The 16,967-nt window shown below is 38.2% G+C and overlaps 1 protein-coding gene across 4 annotated transcripts in view; it reads left to right on the plus strand.

Moving 5' to 3' along the window:
- Positions 1-16,967, plus strand: part of NCOA1 (nuclear receptor coactivator 1) — a 105,208-nt gene that overhangs the window by 26,065 nt on the left and 62,176 nt on the right. For all 4 annotated transcript variants that reach the window (XM_086700112.1, XM_086700113.1, XM_086700114.1 and 1 more), the window contains exons 4-7: positions 1,636-1,733; positions 10,056-10,233; positions 12,395-12,574; positions 13,868-13,963. In XM_086700112.1, coding sequence (XP_086556238.1) covers positions 1,636-1,733; positions 10,056-10,233; positions 12,395-12,574; positions 13,868-13,963 — 552 coding nt within the window. The remainder of the gene's footprint in view (positions 1-1,635; positions 1,734-10,055; positions 10,234-12,394; positions 12,575-13,867; positions 13,964-16,967) is intronic.

A 16,967-nucleotide genomic window follows, 5' to 3' on the forward strand; every position in this document is an offset into this window, starting at 1 on the left:
AAAAACCCTTGAATGTTACGAGTGGTACATTCTCTTTAGAGAGCAATTTGTCAAACTTAGTAATGTCGAAAATACATAGACCCTATGAACCGGCAACTTCACTTTTAGTGTTTACCCTCAAGAAACTGTCACACATGTACAAAAGAGGAAGTACTGAAAATAGTTTATTACAGCACTGTGTGTGGTAGTCAAAGGTCTGTCAGTAGTGGCTTAGGAAATCTACTAACTGTGGGTTAGTCACATGATATATACCATCTCAAATGAATGAATCAGATCTACATCAGTGTGCTTAAATCTCAAACATAATATTGAGTGGAAACACTAAGTTGGAGAAGTCCATATATACTTATGTAAACTTTAAAACATAAAACAGTAGGGGTGCCTGAGTGGCTCAGTCAGTTGAGAGTCTGACTTCGGCTCAGGTCATGATCTCACAGTTCTTGCTGCTGTCAGCAGGAAACCTGCTTTGGATCCTCTGTCCCCCTCTCTCTCTGCCACTCCCCCCCTGGTGCTCTCTATCTCAAAAATAAACATTAAAAAAAAAAATAAAAGGTGATCTATTGTTCAAGAAATCATACATGTGTACTTAAGTAATAAAAAACAGGCCTAGAAATTATTATACTGACCTCAGAATACTAGTTATTTCTGAAAAGAGACAGAGAAGGAATGGTAGCAGAGTGTTCTATTTGCAGCATTTTATTTTTTAAAGAAGGAAGGACGTGGAGCAAACGTTAACATCCGTGAAAAATGAATGGTGGCTATGTGATGTATGCTATGTCATTTCCTGTATGTTTTGGAATATATGAAATATTTCATATTTAATTGTTTTAAGATTTTTTTTATTTGTAAGTAGTCCCTACACCCAACATGGGGCTCAAACTTACAACCCCTAGATCAAGAGTCACATGCTCCTGAGCCAGCCAGGCGCCCCTGAAATATGTTACACATTAAAGTAAAAAAATGAGCCTCTATTCAATGATACCAAATTTGGTTTTTGGCTAACTAACTCACTAGTTTGACAGATTGGAAACTTATTTAAGTATGGTGCTGTTTGAAGATGATGGATGGCTTTTCCAACATCACTGCACAAAAGAATTTCAGATCATTTAGTAGTTACACAGTTTTATCAATCAGATCATCATGACAGGAATGTGAAAGGTAAGCTAATTCATGCAGGCTCACAAAAGGAAAAAGCATTTCTTCACTCTCTTTTCAATGGCAGTTGATCAAATCAGAAGAGGAAAAAGAAAAATGGAGGAAATCATCATTCTTTTACAGTTTACTCATTTCTTAAAAACTTTTGGTGTAGACTTTTTCAAAAGGCTTTATATTTATACCATTTTCCCCGTTGTTGGAACATTGGACTTGATAGGTCAGAATTCAAATTATCTTGCTGCCACTTATTAGTTATATGATTTGTGACACATTACTTAACCTTTGTGAACCTCAATTTTGTCAATTGAATATACATATAAAGTGAATATCATTAAGATTAAATAACGTTGTCAATAAGTATCGCCTAGATAATAAGTAAATGTTATTTGAATCTTAAATTAGGTGAATCTGTGTCTTTGTAACTTGCCAATATGGAAATGAGCCCTTTTGGATGCATGACTTTTTGTTTCTTTATTATAGAGAAATCAACAACTGATGATGAAGTGCAGAAATCAGACATCTCATCGAGCAGTCAAGGAGTGATAGAAAAGGAATCCTTGGGACCTCTTCTGTTGGAGGTAGCTGTTCTCATTGATTTAGAAAGGGATCAAAATCTTTGTTCCAAGATAATTTGGTTTTTTCTCTTTTATACCTTACGTCAGATTAATAAATTATAAAACAAAGTAAGTTTTAAAGAACCTTTAATAATTATTTTGTAACGTATTTTGACAGTTGTTGCTGTTTCAGAATGAAATGTGAATAATGAATATGAGAAATTTTCATAAAGGCATTCTATATAGTCAGATGGAAAACCGAAGCCTACCGTATGGCTTTGCCACTCATTTCTGGGGTGGTTTGGACTAGTCGGGAGTATAAAACATTAGAATTATTTAGCTCACTAGTGCTATCTATATGTCTGTAGAATTTCACTTTTGAGTGAGGGGATGCGTCACTTTATTGCAGTAGGTGTTTTCCTGAAAAGTTTCCTGACTAAAATTTTCAAATGTTTACGTAAACACTGTATGAGAACTTACTATTTTAATGACCCTCTACCGAACTTTTTGAAGAACTTTTAAACTTGAATTGTTTTGTAATTACTGTGTAATTTTCACCTCAGCTTTTCCTATCTAACCTTCACTCCCTTTGTCTTCAGCGTAGATGTCTTGTTTCCAAGCAGGCCCATCACCTTCAGTGATCTCTCTCACACATGAATGTTTAAGAACACATGTGCGGACACACTCATTCCCCACAGAGTAAATAGAAACTGGGTAGAAACAACTACCATCTGAGCGTGTGCATACACGTATAACTGGGAGAGGGGAGGGTAACCACATGTGGTAGAGTCTGATGTTTTCTTTGTCCCCTCTTCACATCCTGTTACATTGACTGCATGACACATGACCATGTTTTGGAAACGGTACTGTAACAAGTATAGTGAAAATGTGATGGTGGAATCTGGTGGCGAACGTACAGATGTTAGCTACAGAATTCTTTCAACTTTGCTATAGTTTGAAATTTTAAAATATAAGCTATTAGAGGAAAAGACATTAAAGAAAGAAGAGCACTTTCAGCTCATTTCCAGCTTCCGCCCCGTCTCTTCCCCCTGCTTGGCACCTTTCACACCACTTGGTACACTTGGGCCCTTCCTGGAGCCCTGACCTGTCTTAGCATTTACTGCTCCTCTTCTCCACCCTGCAGGGGGTTGGTCTTTTCATAACTTGTAGCTTCTGTGTGTGGGTTCTGTCTGCCTTCTTAGTGCCCTAGCCTCAGGACTCCCTTCAATTCATTAAATATTTTATTAAATTTATTTTCTGCATATAATGTCTTCTGAGATACTGGTAAGTACAAGATATACAGATTCTTGAGATTCCTGGGGTTCCTGGAGGAAAATGGTGATCATTGAAATCCTAGCTTCACCTCACGTTCTTCAGAAACCTCAGAGATCAACAAGGAGAACAAGTGGATTGTTAACAAACTGAACATAGCACAGCTGGAGACAGAGAATATTACTACTGCTACTTTAATTTAGATAAACACTCACCATTGCCGTGTGAGAAAAGTCCACGATGCTTTAACATGAAGAGAAAATGACAGGAAAACATCCATTCGAAGCTAGTATAAAAAGAAAACAAAGTAGGAATATTTCTTTTAGCTGATGAAATTATTACCCTGAAAATCACTATGAATCAAAGGAAAACCGTACCATAGCATCACATGAATTAGATGTCATTAGGCAAACATTTTCAAATATGAAAAAGTGCATCAAGTTAGAAATTCTAAAACCTCAGAATAGAAATGTATTTAGGTTTTGACTTCAAGGAGCTAATAATATTTTTATTTATGGGCTATAGATAACATGAAACAGACTGCAAAATAGAATTGCTGACTTTCACAGACTTGAGGGTCACCTTTGTTGACAATCTTTTCTGGACCTTCTTTTGTATCCTCTGACCCCAGCCTCATCATCTCAAACTTTATAGAGTCTAATCCAGGGCAGCTAAAAGAAGTGGTGAAAAGTCACCATGAGACTGTCCATTGATTCATTCAGGCTGAGTCTGGAGCTGCACTATTCAGTAAGATAGCTGTTAGTCAGACATGGCTGTTCAAAGCTAAATAAAATTAAAAATTCAGTGCTTCAGGAGCACGTGGGTGCCTCAGTCTGTTGAGCGTCCAACTCTTGATTTTCGCTCAACTCATGATCTCAGGGTCATGGGATTGAGCCTTCTTTTGGGCTCCACGTCGAGCATGGAGCCTGCTTAAGATTCTCTCTCTCTTCCTCGTTCTCTTTCTCATTCTCTTTCTCTCTCTCTTCCTCTTTCTCCTACCCTCCCCCTCTCTCTCTCTCTCCCTCCCTTTGCCCCTCTTTCCTGCTCGCCTGCTTACCTATTCTCTCTGTCTCTAAAAAAAATAAATATATATATATGTATATATGCATGTATATATGTATTTTTTCCCCAATGCTTCAATCTCACCAGCCACATTTATTTTTTTTTATGTTTATTTATTTTTGAGAAAAACACAGAGTGCAAACGGGGGAGGGGCAGAGAGAGAGGGAGACACAGAATCCAAAGCAGGCTCCAGGCTCTGAGCTGTCAGCACAGAGCCCGACGTGGGGCTCAAACTCAAGAACTGCAAGATTATGACCTGAGCCCAAGTCAGACACTTAACCAGTTATCCCACCCAGGTGCCCCATCACCAGCCACATTTAAAGTGCTCAGTGCCCATATGTCGTCAGTGACAATTGTATTGGACACACAGATATAGAACTTACCTGTCATTACAGAAAGTTCTCTTTGGCAACATTGGTCTGGAGGGACTTGCTTAGAGGAAGGTGTGCAGATCTAAAAAGTAACCAAATGTCTACAATTCTATTAGGAACTCTCACCATACTGTTATTCCCTCCCCTCCCCCTTTCAAACATAAAGGAGCATGAGTTAAGAATGAAGATACTGGAGGTAATTTCTTCACATTTAAAGGGAGAGTGGTATTAGCCTTTTTTATTCAACAGATATTTATTGTTTGCCACACAGTAAGTACTCCTCCATTTTTTACTGTCCTCATTGTCCATTGCCCTTTGCTATCTAAGTTCCTCTGCCTCCTGTTCACAGCTCTGCATTATCTGACCGTAGCTTCTTATCTCCAGCTGCTTCCCAAGAAAAATTCAGTTTTAGTCATGGAGGTCTCCCTATACCTTACCCACACACTCAGGCCTCCTTTCCTCACTTTGTGCCATTCCCTCCATTGCTGTGTGCCTCCTGACACCGTTCACCACCCAGTGCCGTTTTCTTAAAACTCTTCCTGTTGCCTCGTTGCCAGAACTATCTCTGTTCTTCTCTGGCTACTCCTCAGCCTCTTCCTCAGATTTCTCTTTCGTAGCCTGACTCTTAAATGCTAGCATCCTTCAGCGTTCTGGCCTTGGCTCTTTTCCCTTTTTTTTTTTTTTTTTTATTCTGTGCACATTTCCAAGCAGTTTCATCTATGCCTATGTCCATGTGATGTATTCATGTATGTGTGCATACATGTAAGTATGTATAAATTATCAATTAGGATTCTCTGATTTCAAGCAATAGACCCCAATTCTGCCCAAATCAAGCAAATGTGAATTTATCAGAGTGCTATTTGGGTATCCCAGAACGATGCTTGGCAGTGAGATGAAACCAAGTCATCTTAAGGAGGCTAAAAATCAGATACTGTACGAATGGTCTCTTAGAAAGACCCATCTGGGCAGTACTTTGCTGGTACAAGTGAATGCATTCCAGCTATATTCAGTCTTTCTGTAATTCTCCTGGAGATTCCCATTTAGGTTGGAAGTCTCCCAGTGGTCTGATTAAGAATCTCACAAGACTTTGTTTAATTGGGAAGAAGTAACTCCCCAAAGGAAATCAGATATTCTGTGGAAGGGGAAGAGATGATTATAGTTAAGACAAAATAAACAAAAAGCCAGATGATACTGTATGTACCTGTAAATTGCTAATGTCTGCCTTAAGCTCAGATCTCTCTTCAGTTTCTCTTACATTCTATCTTGCTGCCTTTTGAACATCTCCATCTGAATGTTCCTTAGTCATTTCAAATATAACATTTCTGGGGCTGGCTCAGTCAGTTAAGCGTCTGACTCTTGATTTCAGCTCAGATCATGATCTCACAGTTTGTTGGATCGAGCCCTGTGTCAGGCTCTGTGCTGACAGCATGGAACCTGCTTGGGATTCTCTCTCTCTCCCTCTCTCCACCCCTCCCCAACTTGTGTGCATTCTCTCTCTCAAAATAAATAAACTTAAAAAAAAGAAAATATTTTTTTAAAGAAACAAATATAATATTTCTAAAACTAAATTTATGACTTGTCCCTTTATCTTCTGCCTAAAAATAAGGGGGGAAAAGTCAGTAATAAAGACTAGATTTCTTTACTCCTTGAGTCCACTTCCTCAGGGAAAGGCACCTATCTACCAGAACCCTTATTACATCATTAATGGAGAATCGCCCAAAATACTCATTCCCACAGCTGTTAGAGGTCTCCAAATGCTGTTTGTTTTGCCTGTGTCAAATTCTCTTCCTTCACTTCCACTGCCATTGCCTTAATTCAGGCTCGGGTTTGAACTGAAGTATCACAATAGCATTGCAACTGTTCTGGCTTCCAATCTGCATGCCACACCCACTTCCAGAAAGATCTTTGTAAAAGCAGACCACATCACTCGCATGCTTAAAACATTGCCTTCAAGAAAATGCCCATTGCCTTTAGAATAAATTCCTTTTTTTTTTTTTTTTTTTTTTTTTTGCTTTCCTTGAAGATTAAAAAAAAAAGTTTTGCTGTTGTACATAACACAAATATAACAAGTGCATACAGGGTGATTTTTTTTGTTTTTAACCTCTAAGCCGGTTCCTGTGTTTGTCCTTTCCACCTGAGTTACTACTGTGTGTCTTTCAAGACTTCGCTCAGGTGTAAGTGTGGCCTTCTCCCTGGAAACTTTACCAGTGACAGTCGTCCCTTTGCCCATTTTGGGTGCTTCAGTCTGTGCTTAACCTTTATGAATTCCTCTACTGCGCTATTCATAACTATGCGTACTTGTCTTTGTCCTTCAGAGACTGTATAATTGTTGAGAGTTGTGTGTTTTATTTCCAGAATTTTGTCAATTAACTGGCACTTAGGTGATAGTCAGTGAAGCTTGTGGAGTCATTTAAAGCCAAGGCCCTGTGAGAAGCCTTGGCCACTGTGGACCCTGCCATGAGACACAAGGTGGCCAAGAGAAAAAATCCTCAGATTGATGATGTTGTACTGAATGGACAGGCACTTCTTATCTCCTGTGTGCTGCTCAGTGGAAGACCAGCTGTCAGGACTTGGAAAAGCAGGAAGGTTCCTTTCCAGAAGGACACTTGGAAGTTAATTATATGCACAACATACGAGAAAAACTTGTAGAATAACTATTAGCAGATTATATTAGTGTGACAGACTTGAAGAAAATAGAGATGTTTGTGTATTCATAGGAATAGTCTCAGAATATTCCCTGAAACATTACCAGTCTCCTGGGGGTGAGATTTTGGCAGATCTTCTACTGTTTCATTTTCATACTTAAACAATTTTTATAAGTATATATATCGTAATTAAAAAAAAAAAAACAAAAAATAGGCATTTCCAACAAGAGACAGGCTATCTGTACCTCAGGAGTAGGGTCAGCAGGACGATTCTGTAAGCACGAGGGAGCCTTTGTAGACCTGTTTTCCAAGCCAGTCTTTTCTGGGGAAGCTCAAAAGAAATACGATGCCCCAGACTTCACAGAGGAAATGACGAGTCCATGTAACTGAGGCCAAGCAGGGACCTGGTGAAAGTTCTACACTCCCCAAAGGCTGATCAGCTGCATATTCCAGAGGCCAGTTACTAGAATAACTTCCCAGCCTGGCAGTGAAGTCAGGTACAGTCAGTGGGAGGAGAACTTGGAGAAGCCCCAGTAGGTCTGTGGAAAAGGATACCGCAGGGACTCCAGGCCTGCTACAATGAAGGAGAACTTTTAAGTCCTTTGGATTTTGCAAATACTTTAAAAATAATTGCACCAGATAGTCCAGGTGAATCCCTAAGCCTTACTGGTGCTGGATGCTGTGCCCATCATTGGCCAGTGTTCACACTGGACAGAGGTGATCCCGGGAGTGGGTCTTGGTCTCTCCCATTCCCTCTGCAGGTAACAGGCGACGTCCAGAGATATCCAGAGACAGACATGGAGAGTAAGAAAGCAAGGGAGAGAGTAGCTGTGGCTTTGAAGATAGAGAAGATAGACAGGGTTGTCAAGGAGGCAGAGAGGGAGGAGCCGTGAAGGATGCCCTGAAAACTAGGTGCAAAAAGGAGAAGGTCGTGCTGACGAAGCAGGGTACTAGGGCCCTTGGAATCGCCATGGAACAACCAGATTTTACTTGCCTGTCTTTTTCTTGCTCTAAATTATGACACTTAGTTATACCCAAACTGTTCTTGATTAAACTCTTTTGACAGATCAAAAATAAGATAAATGAAGTGAAATTGTATTTACACTGAATCAATTAATAGCTAAGAACATTTTAAGTAATTTTTACATCTACTTTTTAAAAAAATGATGTATCTGTATTTCTGTTGTTCCTATCGTCATATCACCTGCTATGAAATTCATAGCTAATGTCAAAAAAGGTTAGAAATGACAGTGCTTTCCTGTGCTCTTATAAACAGAAAATAGTTTAGCAAAGGGTTTATCTGGTGTTGAGGTGTTTAGATCATTAATCACATCCCAAGGTTTTTATTGACATTCTATCTTCCTTGACCTCAAACAGTAATCCTTCCAAAGTAATCAAAGGATATTGCATTATCACATTAAAAAAAAATGAGTTTAAAGCACACTGAAACTGGAAGATGTTTGAGCAGGTAAAAAGTTTGTAAATGTTTAAACTGAGAAGAGAAGTTTTACAAGTATGGAACCGGGGTCATTTTGACAACAAAGTCACAACTATGGTACATTTCAAAACATTTCAAAGCATTTTCATATGCTGGCTCTATAGCATAGGTGTCTTTTTGAAAGGCAGTTTACTTATTCATTGTTTAAATATCATCTTTACCCTGGAGGGACAAAATTAAGTGTGTTTATTATTTGGAAAACATCTGCTAGGTAACATATTATCATTACCACTTGTCATCCTAGAAAAGGTCAGCAAATTTGGGACACTTGCCTTTTTAAAAAAGAAAAATGAATAGCCCATAACATTGTTAGCTCTTTTCAGAATTTTGCCACAGAAAACTAGACACTTCTGGGTATAAAACAGATTTTCATTGTCATTTTACATCTTGTTACAACATCCTATAAATGTTCTCCTTTTTAAAGGTCTTGTTTTGACTGTTTGTATATATCCTATAGCAAGTAAACTGCAATATATTACAATAAATGGAAAGATTATAAATAAGTAAGGTGCCACCCTGCTCAGTCTCTTCATTCTGGATCTTCTCTCAGGCTTCCATGGTTTGTGATATGTGACTGTCTAGACTGAGTTGAGGTATCAGGGTTTTCAGTGTTTATTAAGCTGAATTTCTTCTTTATATCTTAGATTGCACTAGAAATAGAGGTTCTAACTTTTTTCCTGCACCTCTGTGGATGTGATGCTCCCCTTAGGGCATGCATATATATATATACACACACATATATATATCCCCTTTTGAAGACCCCTAGCTCTATCTCAGAGCATGGGAAGCCCTCTGTGATTTGGCTCCCGTCTACCTCTCCAGACTTATTTCCTGCCATGAGCCGGTCTTGTACCATGTACTCCCAACAACTCCAAACTGCTTTTTTGTTCCTTAATGTACCACACTGTCCCCTCTGCCTAGAATGTTCTTCCCACATTCCTCTTCCTCTCCTCCACTATGCCCTATGAAACTCAGCTAGGGGCGTCTAAATAGCCTTTCTGTGCCTCCTCCCACCCCACCCCAACCCCAAATTAGGTGTTTTTCCTTGTGCTCACAGAACACTCGGTGTGTCTCTGACACTGCATCACTGGTATTTTATTATGTTTGTGTCTCTCTCTCTACCACTGTCCTGCAAGTTCCTTGGGGGTAGAGACCTGTCGTACTTAACTTGTGGTTTAGAGATGTTTATGACTGAGTGAATATCGGTTACTTCCTTCACATCTGCTACTTTGAAGTTTCTCTCGCAGAAAGAGGGTTGATACATTCATTCATCCCTGCTGTACATTCCTTTACAGTCTGTTTCAAAATTCTGTCCCTTCCACAGAGAACATACAGTGTTAAACCTTCTGTTCAGTCTCCCCTTTTTTTTAACTTGACATATATTTCTGATCTCTTTTTCAGTAGAGAGATGTGTATGTTTATTTTTCTTTCATTTTTTAACCTCCCACCCTCTTAATCCTTTTTTTTTTTTTTTTTTTTTTCTTTTTTGGCTTTGCAGGCTTTGGATGGATTTTTCTTTGTTGTGAACTGTGAAGGGAGAATTGTATTTGTGTCGGAGAATGTGACCAGCTACTTGGGTTACAATCAGGAGGAATTAATGAATACCAGTGTCTACAGCATACTGCATGTAGGGGATCATGCAGAATTTGTGAAGAATCTGCTACCAAAATCACTAGGTACAAAGCAATGTGTTTTTCAAAAGAATATGAACTCTCTCTAGCTGTTTCTTACATTATATAATTGTTGTGTTTATATTACATAGTATCATTTTGAAATAAGTTCTAACACATTAAAAATATTTTTCAATTTAATTTCAGCCTGATGTGTACATACGAAGAGGGAGTATCATCAAATAGCTGGTAGAGAGCATTCCTTTTATCCTATTCCTCCAGCTTATGACCTAGCCATGTGACAGTGGTGAGAAGCAGAGTAGTCACTGCCTTGCCACTAGAAGCTTCTGCTTGAAACTGCCTTTGTTTTCGGCTTCGATTATGTCCAAGAAAGAGACACATGTATATCCTTCCCACCACCCTGCTCAAAAAGAAGAAAAAGGAGGAAGGGAGGGAGAAATATACTGTCATATTATGTATATATTAAAATGAATATTTTTGGATGTAAGTGGTTTCAAACTCAGATGTTCTAAGTATGGGTGCACAGGTTGTTTGCTGACAAAGGAGCCTAGCTGAGAGGACGGATGGGGTCTGATTTCCAGTCTCTGTTCCATTTGCTACACTGTGTGCCTATTCCGTAGCCTGTATGTACTCCCAAAGTAAGGGAGGCCTCGGCTAGAAATTCTGTGTAACTAATACACACATGCAAATTGAATGTTATCTGTAGCTCTTTATTTTCGACATTGTTCGCTCAATGGAAAGGAAGCCTCATTCTTTGAAAAGAGTAGTTAGTACACGTTTATAGTACGTACCTGGGGGCCTGAAATGATTATTTCTATTAAAATCACTAGTTAGATATTTGAATTATCAAAGGGTCTTATGTGCTTTGGTATAGCATTTTACAGTGTAAATGATTTTAGAGATGATACAGTGGATTCCTTTATTTTAAAGATGGTGCAGGGGCACCTGGGTGGCTCAGTCAGTTAAGCGTCTGACTCCTGGTTTGGGCTCAGGTCATGCTCTCACAGTTTGTGGGTTCAAGCCCTGTGTTGGGCTCTGCACTGATAATGTGGAACCTGCTTGAGATTCTCTCTTTCCCTGTTTCTCTGCCCCTTCTCCATGTGCTTGCATGTGCGCACACGTGCGTGCTCTCTCTCTCTCTCAAAATAAATAAATAAATAAATAATGATAAAGATGGTGCAGAGATAAAGTAATTAACCTCAACCTCACAGCTAGCTCATAGCAGAACCAAGACTCCTTCTTCCAGTACAGGTTTGTTTCCGTGATTTCCTCTAACACTCTAACAGTTACACGGTGATGAGATCGTAAAAAGGAGGAAGGGTCAGTGAAGAGAATAAAGTTAAAAGAAAAACAAAAAACTGTTGGGAATGGTGAGAGAAGAGCCTTAAAAACCTTCCAGCTGCCACCATGGTTTGAATAGAACATTGTAACTGGGAAATGGTGTCCCATCACACAGCGATTATCATTTGAAATGTATAGACCTGTTTTCTATAACTGAATTCGGTTTTTTATACCGAGTCAGGTAACATTTATGTTTAACAATCATTTTTATGTTATAACTTATTGATTACCCACTATATTTGAGGCATTGTTGCATATAAACTGTGCAAATAAAATAAGGTCTAAGAATGGTTATAAGAACCCAAGGTTGGTCTCTGTCTATTCTAAATATTTTTTTGAGTCACAGTCTCCTTTGAGAAACTGAATCCTGTCCCCAAAAAAGGTGCACATGTACACAAGCCCATCCTTAAGAATACACACCTGCCAGGTTAAAACTCCTGCTTAACAATGGATCTGTGGTTTCCAATCAGGTTTTCATTTCTAGGATGCAACTGGAAACAAATAGAAAAGTGCATTAATTAACTGCTTGTAAAAATCTGAGCAAAAGAGCTAGGAAGTTATTAATTTTTAATTTTGTCTTTAACTGTTTATACAGACTGTTAATGAATTAAGAATTTGTAAGGCCTTATTTTTGAGGGGGGATGTCCTATACAATCTGTTAGAATATTTTACAGTTTTCTGATTGGTAGACATTTAGATTTGCTAAGAAAGATAAGTATCCTATTGCCTCAGGATAATGTGAGACCTGAAGAGATCTGTCTTTTAATCTGAGTATCTGACGAAGCAGATGGCTATAGGTATGTCTTTTGTATCCTCCGAGTTTTTCACCTTATTCACAGACATATAATCAATTTTTCTTCCGCAGTAAATGGAGTTCCTTGGCCTCAAGAGGCAACACGACGAAATAGCCATACCTTTAACTGCAGGATGCTAATTCACCCTCCAGATGAGCCAGGCACCGAGAACCAAGAAGCTTGCCAGCGGTATGAAGTAATGCAGTGTTTTACTGTGTCACAGCCAAAATCAATTCAAGAGGATGGAGAAGGTAAAACAAAGGGTGATTTTAAGGTGTTTGATCACTTTTTCCATGACTTTAAAGACCAAGGAGGTAATTGATTATAAGTAGCCTTTTTCAGATAGTATTGGTCACTGTATTATGCATCATAGTGGCTATTCAGTTCACTACGTATTTCTTAATACTTAAGAAAAGAACTGCCAACATGTAGACTCACCCCTTTAAAAAGCCCCCAAACTCTCAGTTTTAAGCTGGCATTCCCACTAAAATGTCAAATTCAAACCAACTTGCTGCCTAGAAATAAGAGACGCAGCTAACTGCTGCCAGTTGGAAATGTACCAGATATAGCAGGCTGTTGAACAGCTCTGATTTTTAGAAAGTTTCAAGTTTAGAGTGTGGGGAACATTGGAGAATAGAGTTAGCATTTTTGAGGCCATACAAGGTAATTTATAAGGAGAAAGCTTATGAACAGATGAAAACACAGCTGAAGCTCTAATATGAACATGGTATCAACATGGCATTGATTAAAATCTGTGACAGTGGATGAATTTTCCATGTGAACTAGGCTGAGTTAAGAACACCACAAATTGGAAACTGGAGTAAGGACTAGGGAAGGTAGTAGATGAGGACTTAATCAGATGCAAAAAAAGGGCCACGCATGTAGCAGGCTTCACCCGTGAATGGGTGCCACAGTCAACTGAGGACTTTTTGTAAAATACACATGCCAGTGCCAGCCTGTCTTGTATGACTGAAGTTCATGTTTAGCTATGCGGTGTTGTGTGTAACACTCAAGAAAATTGGAAACGGAACTTCGAAAAAGTTATGGGTCCCAACAACATAAAGTCCTTTATCAGGGGCAAAATAATGTTTCTTCAGAAAGAGTTAAATGTTTTTGTCATATGGTAATTTTTATCTGCACAGTGGTTATAAGAATAATTTCTGTGGCCATTAAGTACTGATAAGTATAGGAAATTGACTAAGGACTCTATTTTTTAAAAAATCACTGTGCTGCTTAAATCTAGTGAAAACTACTTCTTCATGTTGTTATCATGCAAGTACATGAGATGCATCTGTCTCCTCTGGTTTTTGTCAGAACATTCAATGGGAAGGGATAATGTATGCTAACTGGATCTCTACCTGGAGCTGCCAGCTTTTGGTTACCAGCAATTTTATCACTAATACTATATTACTAGATCAGAGTGGCTCCGATATTGTGTCAGATCCCGCAACATGTTGTTTTTATAAAAACCATTAGTGGCAAATGATAGATGTGAACTGTTTTCTGCCCTCCTTTCTTCAACTTCCCCTTCTTGTTTTGGGCAGATTTCCAGTCATGTTTGATTTGTATTGCACGGCGATTACCTCGGCCTCCAGCTATTACCGGTGTAGAATCCTTTATGACCAAGCAAGATACTACAGGTACTAACTGCAAAGTTTAGAATTACATCCAAAATTTTGTGTTCGTCTGTTCTCTGCCATTCAGCTTCTGTTCACCAGTCTTATACAAAAAATACTTTAAATGATAGTCCTGATCTTGTGCATTTTATTTTAATTTTATTTTTTTATTTTTTTAAGATTTTACTTTTCAGCAAAGTCCATACCCAATGTGGAGCTCGAACTCATAACCTCAAGATCAAGAGTCCCATGCTGCATCGACCAAGTCAGTCAGATGCCCCATTGATCTTGTGCATTTTAGATGCTAAAATCATTGTCATGAGCAGGGTGCTGGGGGGAATATTATAACTATTAACATATTGTTTTGGTTATAAATTACTTTTCATAATCATGGAATAAAATTTTTAAAGAAACTTGGCAATGTAGATGTAAATATATTTATTTATAAATGGTGGCTTTAAAATTATGCTTAAATGTATATAGCTATTTCTTTTTCCCTTCTTCTTTTTCTTTAAATGTATTCAGCACATACTGATCGAGTGCCTAGAAGTGCCTGTCACTATGTGTGACTGCTCTGGTATACAAGGCTGAGCCAAAAATCAATAACGTAATTACAAATTGTGGTGCATTTTATGATGGAAAAGGTGTGAGATGGTAAAAGGGAAGCGAACAGGGAGAACCTGTTTTTAAATTAGCTGGTTAACCAGTGCCTGTCTGAGGAGCTGATACGGAGCCCTGAGCTCCAAAGGATGAGGTGGTGCAAACTCTGCACAGGGTGGAGGGGGTGGCGAGGAGGGGTCATGGTGCGGGGTGAGGACTCCTGATTGAGGGAGGAGAGCTGTGATGGCCCTCAGGAAACAGACAGGCGTGTCAGACGAGCTGAAAGAAGGGCAGCAGAGCCCAGAGTAAGTAATGGTAGGACTTCCAGAAAGTAAGGCCCTTTTTGAAAAGGCCTGCTTCAGATTTGATCTTTGGCAAAAACAATCTGTTGTTGTTCTTTACAATTTTACATAGAATTTTCCATATGTTATGTAATCTTCACTTTGAACACACCAAGTTTCATACTTTTACATCAGAGTTAGGTGTGTATCACTTGCCTCTCTCACTTTAAAATAGGGATATTTTAAAATAGGGATAAGATACTACAGATAGATTTTTTTTTTTTTTTAAGCAGGCCAAGGTTTAAACAGTCATTTCTACTGAATTTTATTCTTTGTGAAAATTTGGTTTTAATGTACTTTTTGACCTTTACCATTTTTATAAATTTATTAATATTTGTTACAATACTTATTAATGTTTTAGTCCCAGAAATCAAGTATTCCTGTTGTGGTGTCCTTATTCTTGTGTTTTTAAAGATAAGCTCCCAGCTGCTCTAACTAAAGAGTACATGGGGATAAATTAGCACAAATAATAGAATACAGTAAAGAGAATATCTAGGACTTGGAGATACAGAATTTGAGCGTAGTAATTATCACTTAACCGTAACTTTCTTCGTTCCCTTTTTGAGTCTGCCATCTACCTGTCCTTTTCCATTTTCTACCAATGAACAGCTCTGGAAAAATTTGATAACCTTTATTGAAAACTAAAACCACTAAGGCATGGAGGAAAAATAGGGTCCTCTGACAAATATAACTGGTCTTTTGTGTCAGTAAAACCAAGTAAGGGCTGGTGAGATAGCAGAATAAGAGCTTGCTGGAAAGGATGATGGTTAGGCTACAGGATAAATGTGGAAGATGAAGGATGCTTAAAAATTATGAGGATAATTTAGGAACAATATATTTCAGCTTTTCCTTATATTGAATTTCTACAAATTGAATCATTAATTGTTTTAAAAGAAGACTGTATTATCCCATAGGAACACTGTTGTGACTGGTAGTTTTGTTTCTGGCCAAGGACCCAGCATTACTATCTTAGATATACCTGATTTAAAAATAAATACATAAAAGTTTAAAAATTGAACTCCGAATCATAAAATAATTATAAACCTACAGGGAACCTCAGGGATCACAGACTTTAGCCTACCCATTTTACAAATGATGGAATGGTGCCTTTTCCAGAACCATACAGCTAATTGTTGAGAACAGATATCCTTAGGCCCTAATATAGGACCCTTCATTTCTGTTGCATTGCTTTCCACCAAAGCACTAGTAAAAGGACATTACTGTACTGTATGCACTTATTACATAAAAGATGCCAGAGGAAATGTAAATAGAAGGAAATAAAAAGGTACCAAAGAAATAAAGTGTTCTTAAAATGTAAAACTAACGTTTTATTATATGATCAAATTGATTTAGATTTAAAACAATAATAAACTAGCTATAATAAATATTAGATATTTAATTCCTTAAATTTTAGTAGTAGTTTTAACTCTCCATGGGGTGGTTCATGTCCCTTAAAAAAAGAAGTCTTCTACCAGGAAATGTTGAACAGGGGCTTACTGGTTTGTCTGATTGGTTGACTGGTTGGTTAAACTTTCCTCCAGCAAGCAGAGGTACTCTAAATCAACCTATTCATGATTCTCTTCTAAGATAGTCTCTGTATTACCTAATCATTTGTTACCATTGCTAATAATTGAATCACTTTCTCCCTTCCAGTCCTGCAGTTGTAGACTCTTGCTCTTTGTGGTTAGTACTGACATGAACGCGCACGCGCGCACACACACACACACACCTCTCCCTTAGTCATTGCCTGTTAGAAGCATTGTTGCTTGTGAAGATCACATAACAGTTGATTTTCTGCTACAACCAACTCTTGACCTCTGATGTAATAAGAGGCAAAAGATTAAATAATTACAATTCTTAAAAAATCCAGAATTGTCTATAGTTGCAATCAGGGGTTTATCAGGCTTTGCCCAAACTATTCTTAAATAACAAAATTTTCTTATTTAAGTTGAAATTTCTACCATTTACATTTATGCCAAGACTTGGGTGACAGCCTTATCAGACAGACTCAGATATATCAGATTCAAGACTCTCACTTAAAGAGGCTTAATACGTTTATTTCCAAACAAACCAAGTGAAATGTATAT

Source organism: Puma concolor, chromosome A3 (assembly GCF_028749965.1).
Source record: "Puma concolor isolate L17-30 chromosome A3, mPumCon1.1.hap2, whole genome shotgun sequence".
Classification (NCBI taxonomy): Eukaryota; Metazoa; Chordata; class Mammalia; order Carnivora; family Felidae; genus Puma; species Puma concolor.